The 15,133-nt window shown below is 48.2% G+C and overlaps 2 protein-coding genes across 6 annotated transcripts in view; one reads left to right on the top strand and one right to left on the bottom strand.

Annotated features, from left to right (window-relative positions):
- Positions 1-9,691, top strand: part of LOC107274014 (chaoptin) — a 23,161-nt gene extending 13,470 nt beyond the window's left edge. Inside the window, exons 1-5 of one of the 4 annotated variants that reach the window (XM_025091301.1) lie at positions 3,264-3,403; positions 3,501-3,899; positions 4,034-7,162; positions 7,306-7,646; positions 8,053-9,691. In XM_025091301.1, the coding sequence (XP_024947069.1) occupies positions 3,566-3,899; positions 4,034-7,162; positions 7,306-7,646; positions 8,053-8,631 (4,383 nt within the window). In that variant the 5' untranslated portion in view covers positions 3,264-3,403; positions 3,501-3,565 and the 3' untranslated portion in view covers positions 8,632-9,691. Of the gene's footprint in view, positions 1-3,263; positions 3,404-3,500; positions 3,900-4,033; positions 7,163-7,252; positions 7,647-8,052 lie in introns of those variants that run through there. The other 3 variants (XM_025091300.1, XM_015752729.2, XM_025091302.1) reach the window with 3 other exon arrangements.
- Positions 9,692-10,750: 1,059 nt separating this feature from the next.
- LOC107274022 overlaps positions 10,751-15,133 on the bottom strand; it is a 9,256-nt gene continuing 4,873 nt past the window's right edge. Inside the window, exons 6-8 of one of the 2 annotated variants that reach the window (XR_001539390.2) lie at positions 14,379-14,466; positions 13,030-14,309; positions 10,751-12,922 (exon numbers count right to left, since the gene is read on the bottom strand). Coding sequence is in view for 1 of the 2 variants with exons in the window: in XM_025091315.1 (XP_024947083.1) it covers positions 14,166-14,309; positions 14,379-14,466 (232 nt within the window). In the remaining variant the exon portion in view is untranslated. Of the gene's footprint in view, positions 14,310-14,378; positions 14,467-15,133 lie in introns of both variants that reach the window. The other variant, XM_025091315.1, reaches the window with a different exon arrangement.

Here is a 15,133-nt window from a genome sequence, read left to right as displayed (position 1 = left end):
CTCTCTTGCTCGCAGATTGTACCTGTCGCCTTACGGTTTGGTGCTTGCTCGTCAATCGTCAATCGGCAATCGGCAATCATAAATTGCGGTTGCGTCTTATCGGTTAGGCCTTCCGAGGCAAAATCGAGTTGATGGCTCTTTGCACTCTTGTTACCCTCATTTGCGAATAGCCGAAGGGACGTTTCTCATTCACTCGATGATTCGTACACTTTCTGAGGAACAGATCTTCGCGCAATGAGCAGGAAGAAGTTCCGTTTGAGATTGTAGCTGGGATCTGATTGAGGATTTAACGAATCGGAAGAGAGAGTCGATAATCTCACGAGCGAGTGATAATCTCGCAATCAAAAAAACTTGACACATTATTTTAGGCAAAATCTACACAGAGACTAGAGTTCTTAGCTACCCTGGCTCAAAACACAGATTCCCCCTAACGTCGACACGTTTCATGTATGAATAAGAAATTACACGATTATAGCGATGCTTTCGTTATGCCAGTGTAATCTCGGTGTACATATATTTACGAATTAGTATTTCGTTTCCTTTCTTTTTTTTTTTGTATGGAATACTCTGTGGGTATGCGTAATTAAAATAATTAGTAGAAATAACCTAGGCCCTAATGGCCTACCAGAGTTAAGAGCAGCGAAGGGGCCTCTGGGTCGGTTGGTTCGTGGTGGCTATAATTAAAACGCACTAGCGAGAAAGACACGAAAGCAGCCAACCAGTAAACCAGCAAGTTTGCGCACGACGCACCATGCACTTTTCCATCCGCTTTTCTCTATAGTATTTCCTTATTTCCTACAGGAGCTCAGAGTGAGAGGACCCTTTAAGAGCAGCCGCAGCTACGCACTACCTTACAACCTATGCCTATACAGAATCCCACCTAACTGGATAAATATTTTATGCGAGGGAACGGCCGGCCGTTCACCCTCTTTTTCTTCTGGCTTTTTCTTCTCTTTCTTCTTTTCTTCTTTTTCTTCTTTCTATTATTATTAATAACAAAACCATTCAAGAGATTGAGACATTTTCGTTTCATCATCTCCAATCTTTCTCGTATCCGCATTTTCTTTCATTCCGTACACTTATTGACTTTAGGAGTTTCCCGAGAACTGGCCGACGTCGATGATGTTCAAGATATTTTGGCGTGCCAGTCCGTTCCGAGAGTCGTAACCGTCGTAACCCTCGCAACCCTCGTAACTAACGCCTCGTGACTTGTCATCGTTTCCAGCTGTGCTGCGACTCGCGATGGTACCGGCAGAATGCGCGATTGACAACGTGACCTCGGCCTTTCATCTTAATCTCCGCCGTTTTCGTCTGCTGTTGTTTTAGTCGATCTCGATAAACAAGACGATTTTCTATTCCTACAATAGAACAATATCCACAGAGACAATTTATATACCTTGAAGTAGGCAGCAAAGAGTAGGATCCCTCAGCAAAGTTAATACGTACGATTGGACGGACTTGAGAGAAAAAGTTGTCCAGATATCCCGCATCCCCCCTGCTGCCCCCCCCCCCTTTTAGATTAACTTGTTAAGGGAGGATTAAGGAGTTCGGGTTGGTTAGGACTAAACCTTAGACAGTTTAAATGGAGGTCACGTGCCGCCCGTAAAAGATATTGCAGCTGGCGCCAAGCCGTAAATTTATTGCACGGGAAGAAGCACGGAGCGCGCGTCATCGATTCTGCGAAGAACCTCCTCCTCGGCACGGCTCTCGCCGCTCTGGTACCGGAACTGGAACTGGAACTGGAACTGGAACTGGAACCACCAGCAGCACCCTTGCTCTATATCCACCTGCTAGTTTCCATGTGCCGGCGGCCGGATTTTATACCTCGGCATCAGATTCCTCGAGTGAGAATGTCAACTCACGACTCACGCGCATTACCCCCTTCAGTTCCTTTACCACGTATAAGCAAAATTCGTATCAGTCGAACGCGACACCAACGAGTAGATACGAGTTGACACATTCCCGAGATTTTACGCTGGAAAAATAAAGTTGCTTCTCGATGACATCCTTTGAGAGTTTCAACGTTCAAGTTGCCTCTCGATAAAGTTCGTAACACACAATCTTATTGGAGGTATGTAGCATGTTTTTCCTATCCTCAAAAAGACATCCGAATGTCTTTATATAATGTCAAGCCAAGAGAATTACTTGGTCGTGCTGCTTCCGATAGACTATGACATATGAATCAAGTTACCGTTACAATCTGGGGAAATGCGAACAAGGCCACGCGGTAAAGGGGTAAGGCCCTTCTCAAAGCTCTTGAAAAGCAAAACGTCCGTCTTCTTGCTTTAGTGAATTATTCGTTGAATTCGTTGAATTCGTTGAATTCGATGAATTTAAATAGAACCAAAGGTTTCAATAAAACCTATATATGAGATAGTGTGTCAATTTCAATGGAGGGTCGACGCGACGTGATTTCGCGGATCCCTCAGGTTCATCCACACTGTCTTCCATGCTGGTGCCAAGGGAAATAACTTTCTCCTTACTCCGTAGCTGACTCGTATCTCGTAGGGGGTAGACTCAAGGATTAAATGCCTCTTGAAATATGAGGGAATCCACGAGGCTTTCATAAATTCAACCGTTCTCCGTCATTCGCCGACTACTGGCGTTCAATTCGCAAAATTAGCTTTTTTTTATTTTCGGAATTTGTGGCCGCACAGGGAGCTGCCTCTCGCCGAGAGCAATCTCTTGTGTTCTGAGAAGATTGTATATCTAAATCTATAGATATATACATATATATATTTATAACTTTATAAGAAAGGAAAAATTCCAGGATTTGGCTCCATCTTCTTGAGCCCATCGTCATCGAATCCTGGGCAAGATGCACGCTTGGCAAGCATTTGGTCCACAGCTATATAATTATAATTGATTCGAGTCGCTTTGGTCGAGAGCATCGGGCATCAATTGTCCACCATGAAGAATCCCGATTAGCCAGTCAGGTGGGGATGTCAGCTGTCAGCTGTCAGTCAGCTGCGAATATTTCAAGTTTTATCCCGTCTCACAGCATGCAAAAGCTCAGCCTGGCGTGCAGCAGCCATTTGCATTCTCTCTTATTTAAATACACAAGCTCTACATAGCACGTGGTAGACGGCTGGACGATTGGACGATTGGACGATTGTCGGGAGAGCCCCTTTGGGTACAGTTCCTACTGTTCCTACTGTTCCTACGGCTGCTATCACGGCTGCAGGATGATGATGATGCTAATGTTGCTACCAGCCAAGAAGGGAGTAGCGAACTCAAGTGGCAGCCTTTTAAATGTAGGTATACTTCATTAGGGAGTACAGCTTCCGAGAAGGCCGCAACGACTTAATCCGACCTTTCCGAGGCTCCAGCTGGGAAATTGGAAATTGAATTTACGTAGGGCCCTGATGCCAGAGTCAAATGCGACAAAGAGAGAAGAGGAGACGTTAGTGGTTTAATGAAATTCTCGGCTCGGCTCGACTGCGAGTCGCAGTCGAATTCCGAATGCGCCGAAGTCATCCCTGTTCTTTCTGTGCTTTTAGGGGAGGACTGGAGGATGAAGTGGCAAGCGAAGTGACGAGGAGGGGATGAGGTGGCTGAGCACTCGATGATTGTAAAGAAGAGAAGTGCGACGATGTGGTGGAGCACGGGCAACCGGGTGGGTCGAACGGTTCGGACACGTAGCAGGCGAAGGTGGCGGACACGCGCCGGTATCCGAATTATTTATTCGGTCTTGTTGGCCGCGTGCGTCGCGGCACAGGAAGGAGAAGCCAAAGTCGCAGAGTGCCCGCCTCCGGAATCGATACCCGGCTGCCCCTGCTACAATTTCGAGGACGGCCTCTTTCTTGAGTGTGCCGGCGCCACCGAGGAATCCCTGCGAGTCGCGCTGCTCGGCGTCTCGAGCGTCGCCGGTTCCGAAGGTAAACTCATCGAAAAGAAAGGTACATTGGTCCTCTTCTCTCCTTGGAGGAAATGTCAGGACTCCTAATTGTACCTAATTCTACCTCGACGGAGGAGTGAGGAATGCTGGTGAGTGGATGGACAGCCTCGAAGATAGGGCATGTTTTTGTCGCAGGTGCGGCGGTGCAGTCGCTGAGTGTCTACGAGCTGGACCGAAAGGTAGAGGAGTTACGTGGAGCGGCGTTTCCGGACGGCAGCAGGATCCGACATCTACAGATTTCCCATTCGGCGATTCGCGAGATCAGCGAGGATGCGTTCGTGCCACTGAGCTCCAGTCTCGAGTCCCTGGGACTGGTCTCCGGGAAGCTGACGCAGGTACCTCAGAAGGCCCTTGCGCTGTTAAGCCGGCTGGCGGCCCTCGACATCGAAGCTAACCTCATCCACGAGTTACCCAGCTATTGCTTCTATGGACTCTCCCTGATTAAACTGAATACCAAGGGGAATCAGATCGGCAAGATATCCGAGTACGCGTTCGCCGGTCTCGAGAGCACACTGACCGACCTGGACCTCGCGGAGAATAAGATCAGGATGTTCCCGATGACAGCACTCAGACGACTGGAACATCTGACCTCGCTGAAGCTCGCGTGGAACGAGATCTCCCACCTCCCCGAGGATGGGTACTCGCGCCTCGAGGCTCTCAACTTCCTAGACCTGAGTAGCAACAACTTCGAAGCAATTCCTCTGAATTGCTTCCGCTGTTGTCCCTCCTTGAGGACCCTCTCCCTCTACTACAATGCAATTGAGTCCGTTGATAAGGATGCCTTCATATCGCTGATTGACCTCGAGTCGATAGACCTCAGCCACAACAAGATCGTCTTTCTCGACGTAGCGACATTTCGCGCGAATCAGAAGCTACGGTCGATCGACCTCAGTCACAATCACATCCATTACATCAGAGGCGTCTTCTCTCGGCTGCCCGAATTAAAGGAGCTCTTTCTCGCCGAAAACAACATCCTCGAAATTCCGGCGGATTCCTTTGCCGGGAGCTCCAGCCTGTCGGTCCTCTACCTTCAGCAGAACGCAATAAGGCGCGTCGACGCGAGGGGCCTCGCGACCCTCGGCAGACTCACGCAACTGCATCTCAGCGGGAATTACGTCGAGAGGGTTCCGCGTGACTTTCTCGAACACTGCGAGAGACTCTCCTCTCTCTCGCTCGACGGGAACAGTATCCGCGAGCTTGAGGTCGGGACGTTCGCCAGGGCGAATCAGCTTCGCGAGCTGCGGCTTCAAGACAATCAGATCGCCGAGGTGAAGCGAGGTGTCTTCTCCCCGTTGCCCTCCCTCTTGGAGCTTCACCTCCAGAACAACGCAATCACCGACATGGAGACGGGCGCACTTCGTTCCCTTCACAGCCTTCAACACGTGAACCTTCAGGGCAACCTCCTCGCAGTTCTTGGCGACGTCTTTCAGGTGTCCGGGAATGATCCCGAGCGACATGGAAATGGCCACGGGAACGAAAATGCTAACGGAATGTCGCCCGGAAGTTCCCTGGTCTCGATTCAGTTGGACAATAATGGGCTGGGCGTACTTCACAACGACTCGTTGCGCGGACAGGCGTCGGTGCGCATTATGTGGCTCGGGCACAATCGGCTGACGCGTCTTCAGGCGCCGCTCTTTCGCGACCTTCTCCTCGTCGAACGTCTTTATCTGACGAACAACTCAATATCGCGGATCGAGGACACGGCCTTTCAGCCGATGCAGGCCCTCAAGTTCCTTGAATTGAGCATGAATCGACTGAACCACGTGACCGTCAGGACCTTCTCGGAACTCCACGAGCTGGAGGAGCTCTATCTTCAGGACAACGGATTGAGCCGTCTCGATCCGTACGCGCTTACGGCCCTCAAGAGACTTCGAGTCCTCGACCTCGCCAACAACCACCTGAACGTCCTTCACGACAGTATCTTTCAGGAAGGCTTGCCTATCAGAACTTTGAACTTGCGCAATTGCACAGTCAGTGTAATTGAACGCGGTGCCTTCCGCGGGCTTAATAATCTCTACGAGCTCAACCTGGAACACAACCATTTGACGGCCGCTGCTCTCGATCGCCTCGATATACCTGGACTTCGCGTTCTCCGGATCTCCTACAACAACTTTAGCCAGATAAGCGGCGACTCGCTCGACGGTCTGCCGTCCCTGCAGCAGTTGACTATGGACGCTGGACAAGTTCACCGGATGCCCGCCGAGTTATTCTTGAAGAACAAAAATCTCGGCAAGCTTCACTTGAGCAATAACCTTCTGCAGTCACTGCCCGGACTTCTCTTTATCGGGCTAGATGCATTGAAGGAAGTCAAGCTGGACGGGAATCGCTTTCAGGAGGTGCCTTACGACGTCTTCGGAAACGCTACCACCATCGAGATTCTCTCTCTCGCTAACAACGCGATCCTCCGTGTAGACGCCTCGCGTCTCAACGGACTCGTCGGCCTTAAAGAACTGGACTTGCGTGGCAACGGCATAAGATCTCTCTCCGGTTTTGCTGCCGCTAATCTCTCACGACTTCTTTCCGTAGACCTAAGCCTTAATCATCTTACGGCTCTACCAGCCAACTTCTTTCTGCGCTCCAGTCTTCTGCGTAAACTCGAACTGGCAGGAAACAGATTCCGACAGATCCCTGCACTCGCTCTCTCCGCACAAAATATCCCGAGTCTCGGCTGGCTGAATCTCACCGCAAATCCTCTCTCGAGGATCCACGAGATCAGTTCCGAAGCGAGCTACCCAGCTCTACGTGAAATTCACATATCCGGGACTAATCTGACGATAGTCACGAGCCAGGACTTTGAAGCCTTCCCGGCGCTGATGCACCTTTTTATGGGCAGTAACATGATATCGAGAGTCTCGCCGAGCGCATTCCGCGCCCTGCCCGAGCTCCTGACCCTCGACCTCAGTCTGAACGAGCTGGACCTGCTCCCGCAAGAGAGACTCAAGGGTCTCGAACATCTGCGCTTACTCAACCTTACCCACAATCGGCTAAAGGAGCTAGAGGATTTCCCTCCCGATCTAAAGGACCTCCAAGTCCTCGATCTATCCTACAATCAAATTGGCACCGTCCGCAAGGGAACTTTCCAGCATCTTGAGAGTCTCGCCGAACTTCACCTCTACGGAAACTGGATTTCTTCAATATCTTCGGACGCGTTCAGGCCTCTCAAGAAATTACGAATCCTCGACCTCAGCAGAAATTACCTAGAGAATCTACCATTGAACGCTTTTCGTCCCCTCGAGACCCAGATCCGAAGTCTACGAGCCGAAGGTCAGTCTATTTTTAATAAATACTGTCATTCCGCAAACACATTATCCCCCTATACTCTCTGCGCATTTTCGTGCTTTCTACAATTTCTAGTGTATCGGCAAATTATCTATTCTCATGCTGCACCACGGGCTTTCTCTTCGCAGAGAATCCTCTACATTGCGGCTGCGAGTCTCAGGAATTGTGGGAATGGTTGCGCGATCATCAGAAACTAGTCGGCGGTCTTGGACGCCACAGGGCTGCTGGAATGGGAGGAGGGATGAAGGACATGGAGGTCGGACTGCTGCGGTGCGAGCAACCCCCGGAGCTTCGTGGGCTCGTCTTCCTGGACCTCGACCCGCACGCCTTCTGTTCAGCTCCGTTGATCTTAAAACTCGCCATACAGGACATACAGCCGTTCTCGGTCCTCGTTTCGTGGCAGAGCCGAAATCACTCGGGTCTCCATGGATACCAGGTCGCCTATCACGCGCTCGACAGTGTTGACGAGGTAACGTGAATGTGCACGCACGTCGGCCCAGTCCACAGAGCTCCTGCAACCCCTCGTTGGCCTCCATAGTTTTCAGCGTCAAACACTGGACTCAAACCCAAGTACTTTCTATCACGCAATGTCCGCACCCAAGTGGCCTTTCTGTGTAGCTACATGAAATCTGCCTATGTGGATTTCAACATATTTCAACATTCCCTCGACCTCACGCCTTACCAAGCTAAGGAACTCTACTTGACTTTCCTTTTCTCGACTGTAGTCAGTCGAATGAACAAATTGTGCCAATTTTCAAAATGGACTCGACGAAGTCCAACTGAATCAATCGAGTAGAAATGGGAACAATCACGATTCCCTTTTCCCTTTTCCCGTTTCCCTATGCGGCTTATTAATATCTCATTATGATTTCTAGGTTCGCGGAAAGGTGCTCGAGCCGAATGCCCGATCCGTAAAACTTTCGAAACTTCTTTCCAATACGCGATATTTGATATGCGTCCTCGGGCTTGGGAATTGGCTCGCGATGAGTGACCACGACGAAGAAAGTTCAGTTGAGAGGCTAAGCGACTCCAGAGGCGACGGCATTGAATCAAACGCCTTCCCAGAGATGATTGACTCTCTCACGAGCCGCTGCACCGAGGTCAAGACCCTCGAAGCACCTGGCGCCGTAATTGGCACCGACGGCTCCGTGAGCGACGTCACAGGCGTCAGCAGTATTCTCACGAGGCGACTTGGGCTGATCGTCGGTTGCTGCATGGGCTTTGTCGTCTTCGTCGTTCTTGTCTCCGTCCTGGGTTACCTCAAGGTCAAGAAGCAGAAAGAGGCCGTCAAGAGGGATCAGCAACCTATTCCACCCGAGTACATCTCCTATAGACACTTTAGCATCCAGAGCGGCGAGGCTGGCCAGGCTGCAGCAGCCAGAGCCGCCATCCAGGAAAGTGGCCACCATCCCAGCTTCATAAGCACCATGGGTAACGCGTCTCTCAACGTCTAACGACGAACGCAAACTATAAGTGGTCAACTGTAGGAAGATGAACGAAAATGGTAGCACCGATAAGCTGCCCGAATGAAGCGGGGTTGAGAGTAAATTGGGATAGGGGCATAGAGAGCGGAAAAGGAAAAGAAGTGGATGGAAAGGCATTAACGTCTATAAGAAATACGAGAGAAGGAGTCACAGAAGGAAAATGAAATGGTGAAGGTACGAGACCCGTCCTTGACGCTTAGAAGAGTCGCCGAAAGTACGGTGATTTTATATAAGTGATTTTGTACGAGCTTTAATTTACTTTGAGAATAGTAACGGTAGTACTAATGATAACGCTAAGTATAATGGAGCGCGGACGTCGATCGAGTTTGATTGCGATTTTTTGTTAGGCGCGGCTGTGTTGAAACGCGCCGTAGTTGAAATCACTCGAAATTGCGAGAAATTCGTTAGGGACTTACATATAGAATAGTGTGACGCGTTGCCGACTCAATACCACGGAGTACTGTACTACTCGTATTATAACTTGGGACTTTGTTCGTGGCCAAGTGGTGCCGACATCCTGATGACTACGTCTCCCCCGTACTCCCCCGTTATCAGCATTACTTAATCTATTTTCCGATCCCAATTTGCTTTTCCCTGGCGTTCTCGACACAGTCGTCTCTGTCGTCTCTGTCGTCTCTGTCGTCTCCATCGTCATCATCCGAGAACGTCTCAGGGCATCGAGCGCTGACCATCCAACATACTCGCGTTCTCATCTGGATGTTCCTTTTATACTGTCGAGCTTGACACTTGTCAATCTACCGTGCTGCATCCCTTGCCGACGAACGAATCTCTACCAATCTCTACTAATAGAAAGAAGAAGAGAAGATCGAGAGTGCGCGATGGTGTCCAAGTGAATGCGTACACGTCTTAAGAATTTGTAGAAAGGAGTTATAGGCTAGTGCGAGAGTGGTCGTACCTCGATGATATTGTTTGTTAAGAAAGAGGGACAAAGAGTCACGGCACTAGGTATATGTATCATCACACGTGTACACCTACGTCACTGTAATAAAACGCCAATCTTTTTACAATACCAAGCATACTTTTGCTTGTATCCTCTCACTTCTTCATCGATGCCTGCTTTCCTGCAATGTCGCGGCAACCCCCCGAAAATAAGACCTACGAGGCGAGGCAGCTACCTGAGAAAGCCGCGTCGCGTATTTCAATATTTCATTTCCGGCAGTAGCGCCTCTATAGTCAAGCCGAGGTGGATGTCCTAATGCGCTTTGATTAATGGAGACTTGATTTTACTTGGTTCGTAAAAGTTTTTCGAAATAGAATAAAAATCGAAGACCTCCGTGCAAATTTTATTAGCGAGATTATAAACCACGAGATTCATTAATTAGAGGTTGCCCATAAAGGGGATGAGACTTTCCGGCTTTCCGATTTTCCTCTTCCGTTTCCATGAACTTCCTCGCCTTGTCTCTTCCCAAGGGAACGAGCGACGAGCTCCTTGCGGCAAAATTCGTAACTTTACGTAAAAATCTGCCCAAACGAGACGACGAGAAGATACTTCGAGTCTCAGTGCGCTTAGAACGTTTAAAGCGATTGAATTATCCGGATTACCAGTTCCGTCTACTTTATATCAAGAACTTCTAAAGGCAGCTCAACGAATTTTTATTACAGAAGTACAGAGGCCTTTATTCTGTTCCAGCGTGGCGAGTGAATCGATCTCCTCTGTGGTTCTCAGCTCCTATCAACATTATTCTGTGGCGCTGAGTGCAATTAGCCAATGACTGCAACCAAAGTGCCTACTCTTTAGTAGCAAAGCAACGAAACCGGCAGAGTGAATAAGAAGAAAGGGCGAAAAGACTGCGCCCGCTAGCAGATTAAGAAAGGCGAAAGGCGAAAGGCGAAAGGCGAAAGGCGATGCTCTAGGCACGCTTAGGTGCTAGCGCAGCTCATCGGACAGGGAAAAAAAAAGAAAGAAAAAAAGAGAAAAATAATAAACCTGAGGTTATGAAATATACATCGGACCATTCTCATTGAGATTCTCCCGAGAGTGTTTCGAGCTCCAGACAGCCTCAATTCAAGCAGCGGGTAAATCAAGAACAAATTCCATGAAAAATAAAAATATTTTTGCATGAAAGCGAAGTGAGTGACTTTTCCTGAAAAGAGAAATAAAATCGTCACATAATTTCGACCGAATTGCTCCGTGGACATTGTACGTCAGCTGGAATCCGAAAATACGACTCCTTCCAATAGTCACGACCGGACATTATGGGGAAGAATTCCTTTCGGGAGATTCCATCGGACGATGTACAAATGTAGGATCTCGGGAGTTCGTCCTTTCGATATTTCAGGACACTCAATTTTGAATCTTCCATATTTCCCGGATAGAGCATCAAAGAACTAATTGTAAGAATTGGAGGATATTGAATCCCCACCCCTAATTTTACCTATTGACAAAACCACGCAACATTCTCCACCCTCACGCGTGATTCACGTACATACATTCGCGAAAGGACTATATTCGTTTCTGAACTTGTAGCAAAAGACGCATTGCACAATAATGACATTTAGAGACGCAGAGGGAATAAATGTCACTTGCCCAAGTCAGCCTAAATTTTCAGATTAATGTTGTTCGCAAAATCCACTGACTCGGTAACTCTTTCTCTGACTGAGAGGAAAGAAAAATATAAAAAGAACCGACAAAGCGCGGTAGAGGTCGCGAGAGACAATGTGATCCTCGCCGAACTCGAAAGAATCATTAGGTCCATCTCTTGTGTCTCATATAAAGGTTTTACTACGACGAGGAGAATTGGCAATCGCTGCCAACCAAGTATGATACAACCTTGTGATGGCGACCATCTTGAAATCGAAATATTTTAATAGAGGATTTTATGGACCATCAATTTTATCGTAAATGACGGAACTCGTTGCGATTTATTTCCTTCTTTGTTGATAGTAGTACAATAGTAATAATAGTAATAGCCGTAGTCGTGCCATGGTTGTTTTGCCGTCGCTTGATCGGCCGAATCCAGAGTGAATCGGAGTAAACGAGCAGGAAGTAAGAGAAGGTGGTGGAACGAACGTCAGGATTGCGCGGTGGCTTCTAGAACAACTGGTGCACCTTGGAGTTTAAGCGTCAGCAGGACCATCGACCTCCCCCGCGACAGGCAGTCCAGGCAGTCCAGGCAGTCCAGGCAGTCGAGGAGTCAGGCCGGCTGCCTGCCGCTCGATATACTCGGCTCAACTTTTAAGTGCGCGCACTCAAGTAGTCGGCCCCCTTCGTGTATACGTAATTACGCATCGAAACTATCTGCAGGATTGCCAGTCTCAAGGCTCTAAGGGTAAAGAAGCGTTGGAGTGTATCGATTCCTCGAGCACTGCCTCCTCTGGCTTCGTCATCCAATGATCCGTTGATAAATTACATTTCTTTAGCAAGGCGATCTCGCACGACGCGTCGCGTCACCATTGCTTTTTCTTCTACATGTGTAGCGCCTCGAACGAGAAGCATACGATACGTCAGCCAATCACACTTGAGATCCCCACATACTTAATCTTATTGTTTTCTCTTTTGGGAGGTTTCTTTTAACGCCGTCGTCGTCAAATGAGCACTTATCTTCAACTTGCGTCAAAAGTGCTATCAATTTCCAATGCAAGATACGTTCCAACGAATACGAGAATTCACTATGCTTGATTGTGAACGCAGCTATCCTTGAAGTGCCGATCCAATGCGGAAAAGGGAAGAAAATCCAATTTTTACAATTCAACAAAGCCTCGAAATCCAATTATTCGATTTCCGCATAATCTTCGTAAGTGCAAAGATTTTTCCAACCTAGGTGGGAATGTTCTATATAAGTTGTATATGTTTTATACGTGAATTCTACATAGAATATAGTTGATAGAAATATATAAATATATACAACTGGAAAAAAAATGCTTAAAGGTTCACAAGTTAGTTTTAAATCTGCATTGGAGGCATGGTAATGGCGACAGTAAATGAAATCAGTAGAACTACTGTCTATCTCCCCCCCCCCCTCGCCCCCTCGCCCACCCACATCTATCTCTGTATTACGATATTAGATTTGTTTCAACTAAATAATCGGCTACCATGCTCTCCTGCTTTGAAAATGTCTTACCACGTTTGTATATCTAAAGAAAATACGACGACGACTGTGACTGAAGTGCTTTGACTGTGACTTTGGCCACACGCGATGCATATCCGCTTGCAAATACTCAGAGGAATAATTGAACACTTACTCGAGCCCAAAGCCTACCAAGTACTTTGCGTCGCTGCAGTTGGCGACGGATCGAATGTCTGTGAGAACAAAGACTGTATTGTATGTATATTGCTGCTGGAGGTGGCTTTTGATGATGCAAAGTCACCGCAATAGCTTTTAAAGAAATTGTTGTGGGCCTACCTACCAATCAAGGCGGAAGGAAGTGTCCGTCCTAGAGCAGTTTCCCAATTTTCCGGTTTCCCGTCTACCTGCAACAAGTTAATCGCGACCCCTAAGACAATCCAAGTGTAATTCACGGAGCTTCGTGGATACGTGGAGATCGATGGGAATTAGCGAGGCTAACTCATATTTTCCAAGTGGAAAGCGAGTGAACTGCTTGATGAAACCGGATTTAATAAAACTCGAGCTAGTCAGATCGGGCCAAATAATTGTGAAAGCCCATTCATGAGGCTATAATGAAAAGTTTGTGCTTTTTAAAGGCACTTTTCGAGCTTGCAGTTGCCCGTTCCTATTATTAGAAGGATGACACCATCCAGGTCGAGACGTGGATACGTGAGCGGTTGGAGTTCTGCTTTGCGTCGTGAGACCTACAAGCCAGTAAGCGCGACCCAGTTCCATAACAATGCGAACCGGTTTTACGGGCTGAAATTCAGCGGTACAGGAACTGATATTTCGCGGAAAATGAATCACCCTTATACAAACGGGGCGACAGTGGTAACAGGATACAATAGCCAGGACAATGGTGGTGTGCCGGTTGCGGCGGTTGCGGCGGTTGCGACGGGTACTCTGGTTGCAGGACTGCCGAGGCTTCGCGAAACGAGACGTGTAGGATTTTGGAGAGGGACAGAGGGCTGCAGAGGAAAGGAGGGGGGGGGGTGGAGTCAGGAGACATCGGAGACAAGAGGAAATCATCTCGTTTAATCTTTTGAAGACCCAATGGGCCACGTTAATTCGATCGACTCCATCAATTTTACATTCCCGGTCACCCATTGCCCTTGTCTCGATTTTAAATCTCTCATCCAGAAATATGCTCGGTTAGCCTTTAATTAGTGATCAAGGAAATTAGCAGTGGTCCGAACTTTAAAGGATCAGGAGATACATTCCTACTTGGGATACGTTCACTTGTGCGGCATCGATCGACATGGAAGGTGCGGGAGATGCGGATGGCCCGAGAGAGAACCTACTGGACCGCAGATTCGGTGCGATGATTCTAACGATCTCTGGCGAATGAGTCTCGATTCTCTGTAGATGGCGAGGCAGCAGGTGTCTTTCTTTTTCGAGATCCTCCGAACGATCCTGTAGATACGATTCCAAGAGTGATTAAAGGGCCACTCGATAGAGAATATCGTAGAGGTTGGTCCTGTAGAGATGCTGCGTCGGTGCCCCGTGACCTGGCCTGCCCCAGAATCTTCTCCACGTATCAAAGTGTTTACGAGAAGTTTCCTGCTCGCGCCTTCGCTCTTCCTAGAAAACAGCGCGATTCTTCGATCATTTAGAGACTTGCAGGCGTCTTGTCCGGGATTATCGACTCACCAGAATCCTTTCACGTTTGTAACGTATCTGCTCGCCGAGGTCCCTGACGTATTCTCGATTTACGCTTGCAGCAGCCATGCCGCGCAACCTGCAATCGATGAGCGATCGACTGTAATCGTCATTCGGTTATACGTAACTTTTCTGTAAGCTACAAAGATCTCTTCTTCACAGTCACTCTACAGATTTCGGTTTTCAGTAGTTCCAGTCAAGTTGACCTTGAAAAGCATCGTTAAATCGGCCTTCAGACTCAGAACTTTTACGGTGCTGCAGAGTGCAATATCGAGTGTCGTAGTCAGGCTACCAAATACTACTGGTGCTTTCGACGTCTGCGAGTCTCTACCAGGATAGAACCACCAAGCAACGATGTTGATCGTGTCAGTGAGTGAATGGTAGAACAGAACAAGGCAAATAGCATCTCTGTCGAATACATATTCTTCAATTTTATTCTACTCTCTGAGAGCCATATTAATCGGTGAAGCGCAGTATACTCTAGGCGTTTAACGCGATTGGAAAAGATGCATCAGTGGACGCGGACATCTATGTCAGTTTTAAAATAAGCGGAATCGCAAAAGGCATCTTCAGAGTATTCGCTTATCACTATTTGTAATTGCGACTAATTAGTCGCTGCAGCGCGGTGAGAAGCGTTTCCATGGCGATAATGGAAAATTCTTCGAGAACAAAGACGATCGAGTTGTCTCCTCGGGGGAGGACTGAATCTCTGTGAGTGCGTCCGCGGCGGTGGGGCGGTGGGGTGA

The sequence above is a fragment of the Cephus cinctus genome, unplaced genomic scaffold (genome assembly GCF_000341935.2).
Source record: "Cephus cinctus unplaced genomic scaffold, Ccin1 Ccin1_scaffold1987, whole genome shotgun sequence".
Classification (NCBI taxonomy): Eukaryota; Metazoa; Arthropoda; class Insecta; order Hymenoptera; family Cephidae; genus Cephus; species Cephus cinctus.
The sequence above is the reverse complement of the archived record's forward strand: the minus strand, read 5'-3'. Positions and strand labels throughout refer to the sequence as shown.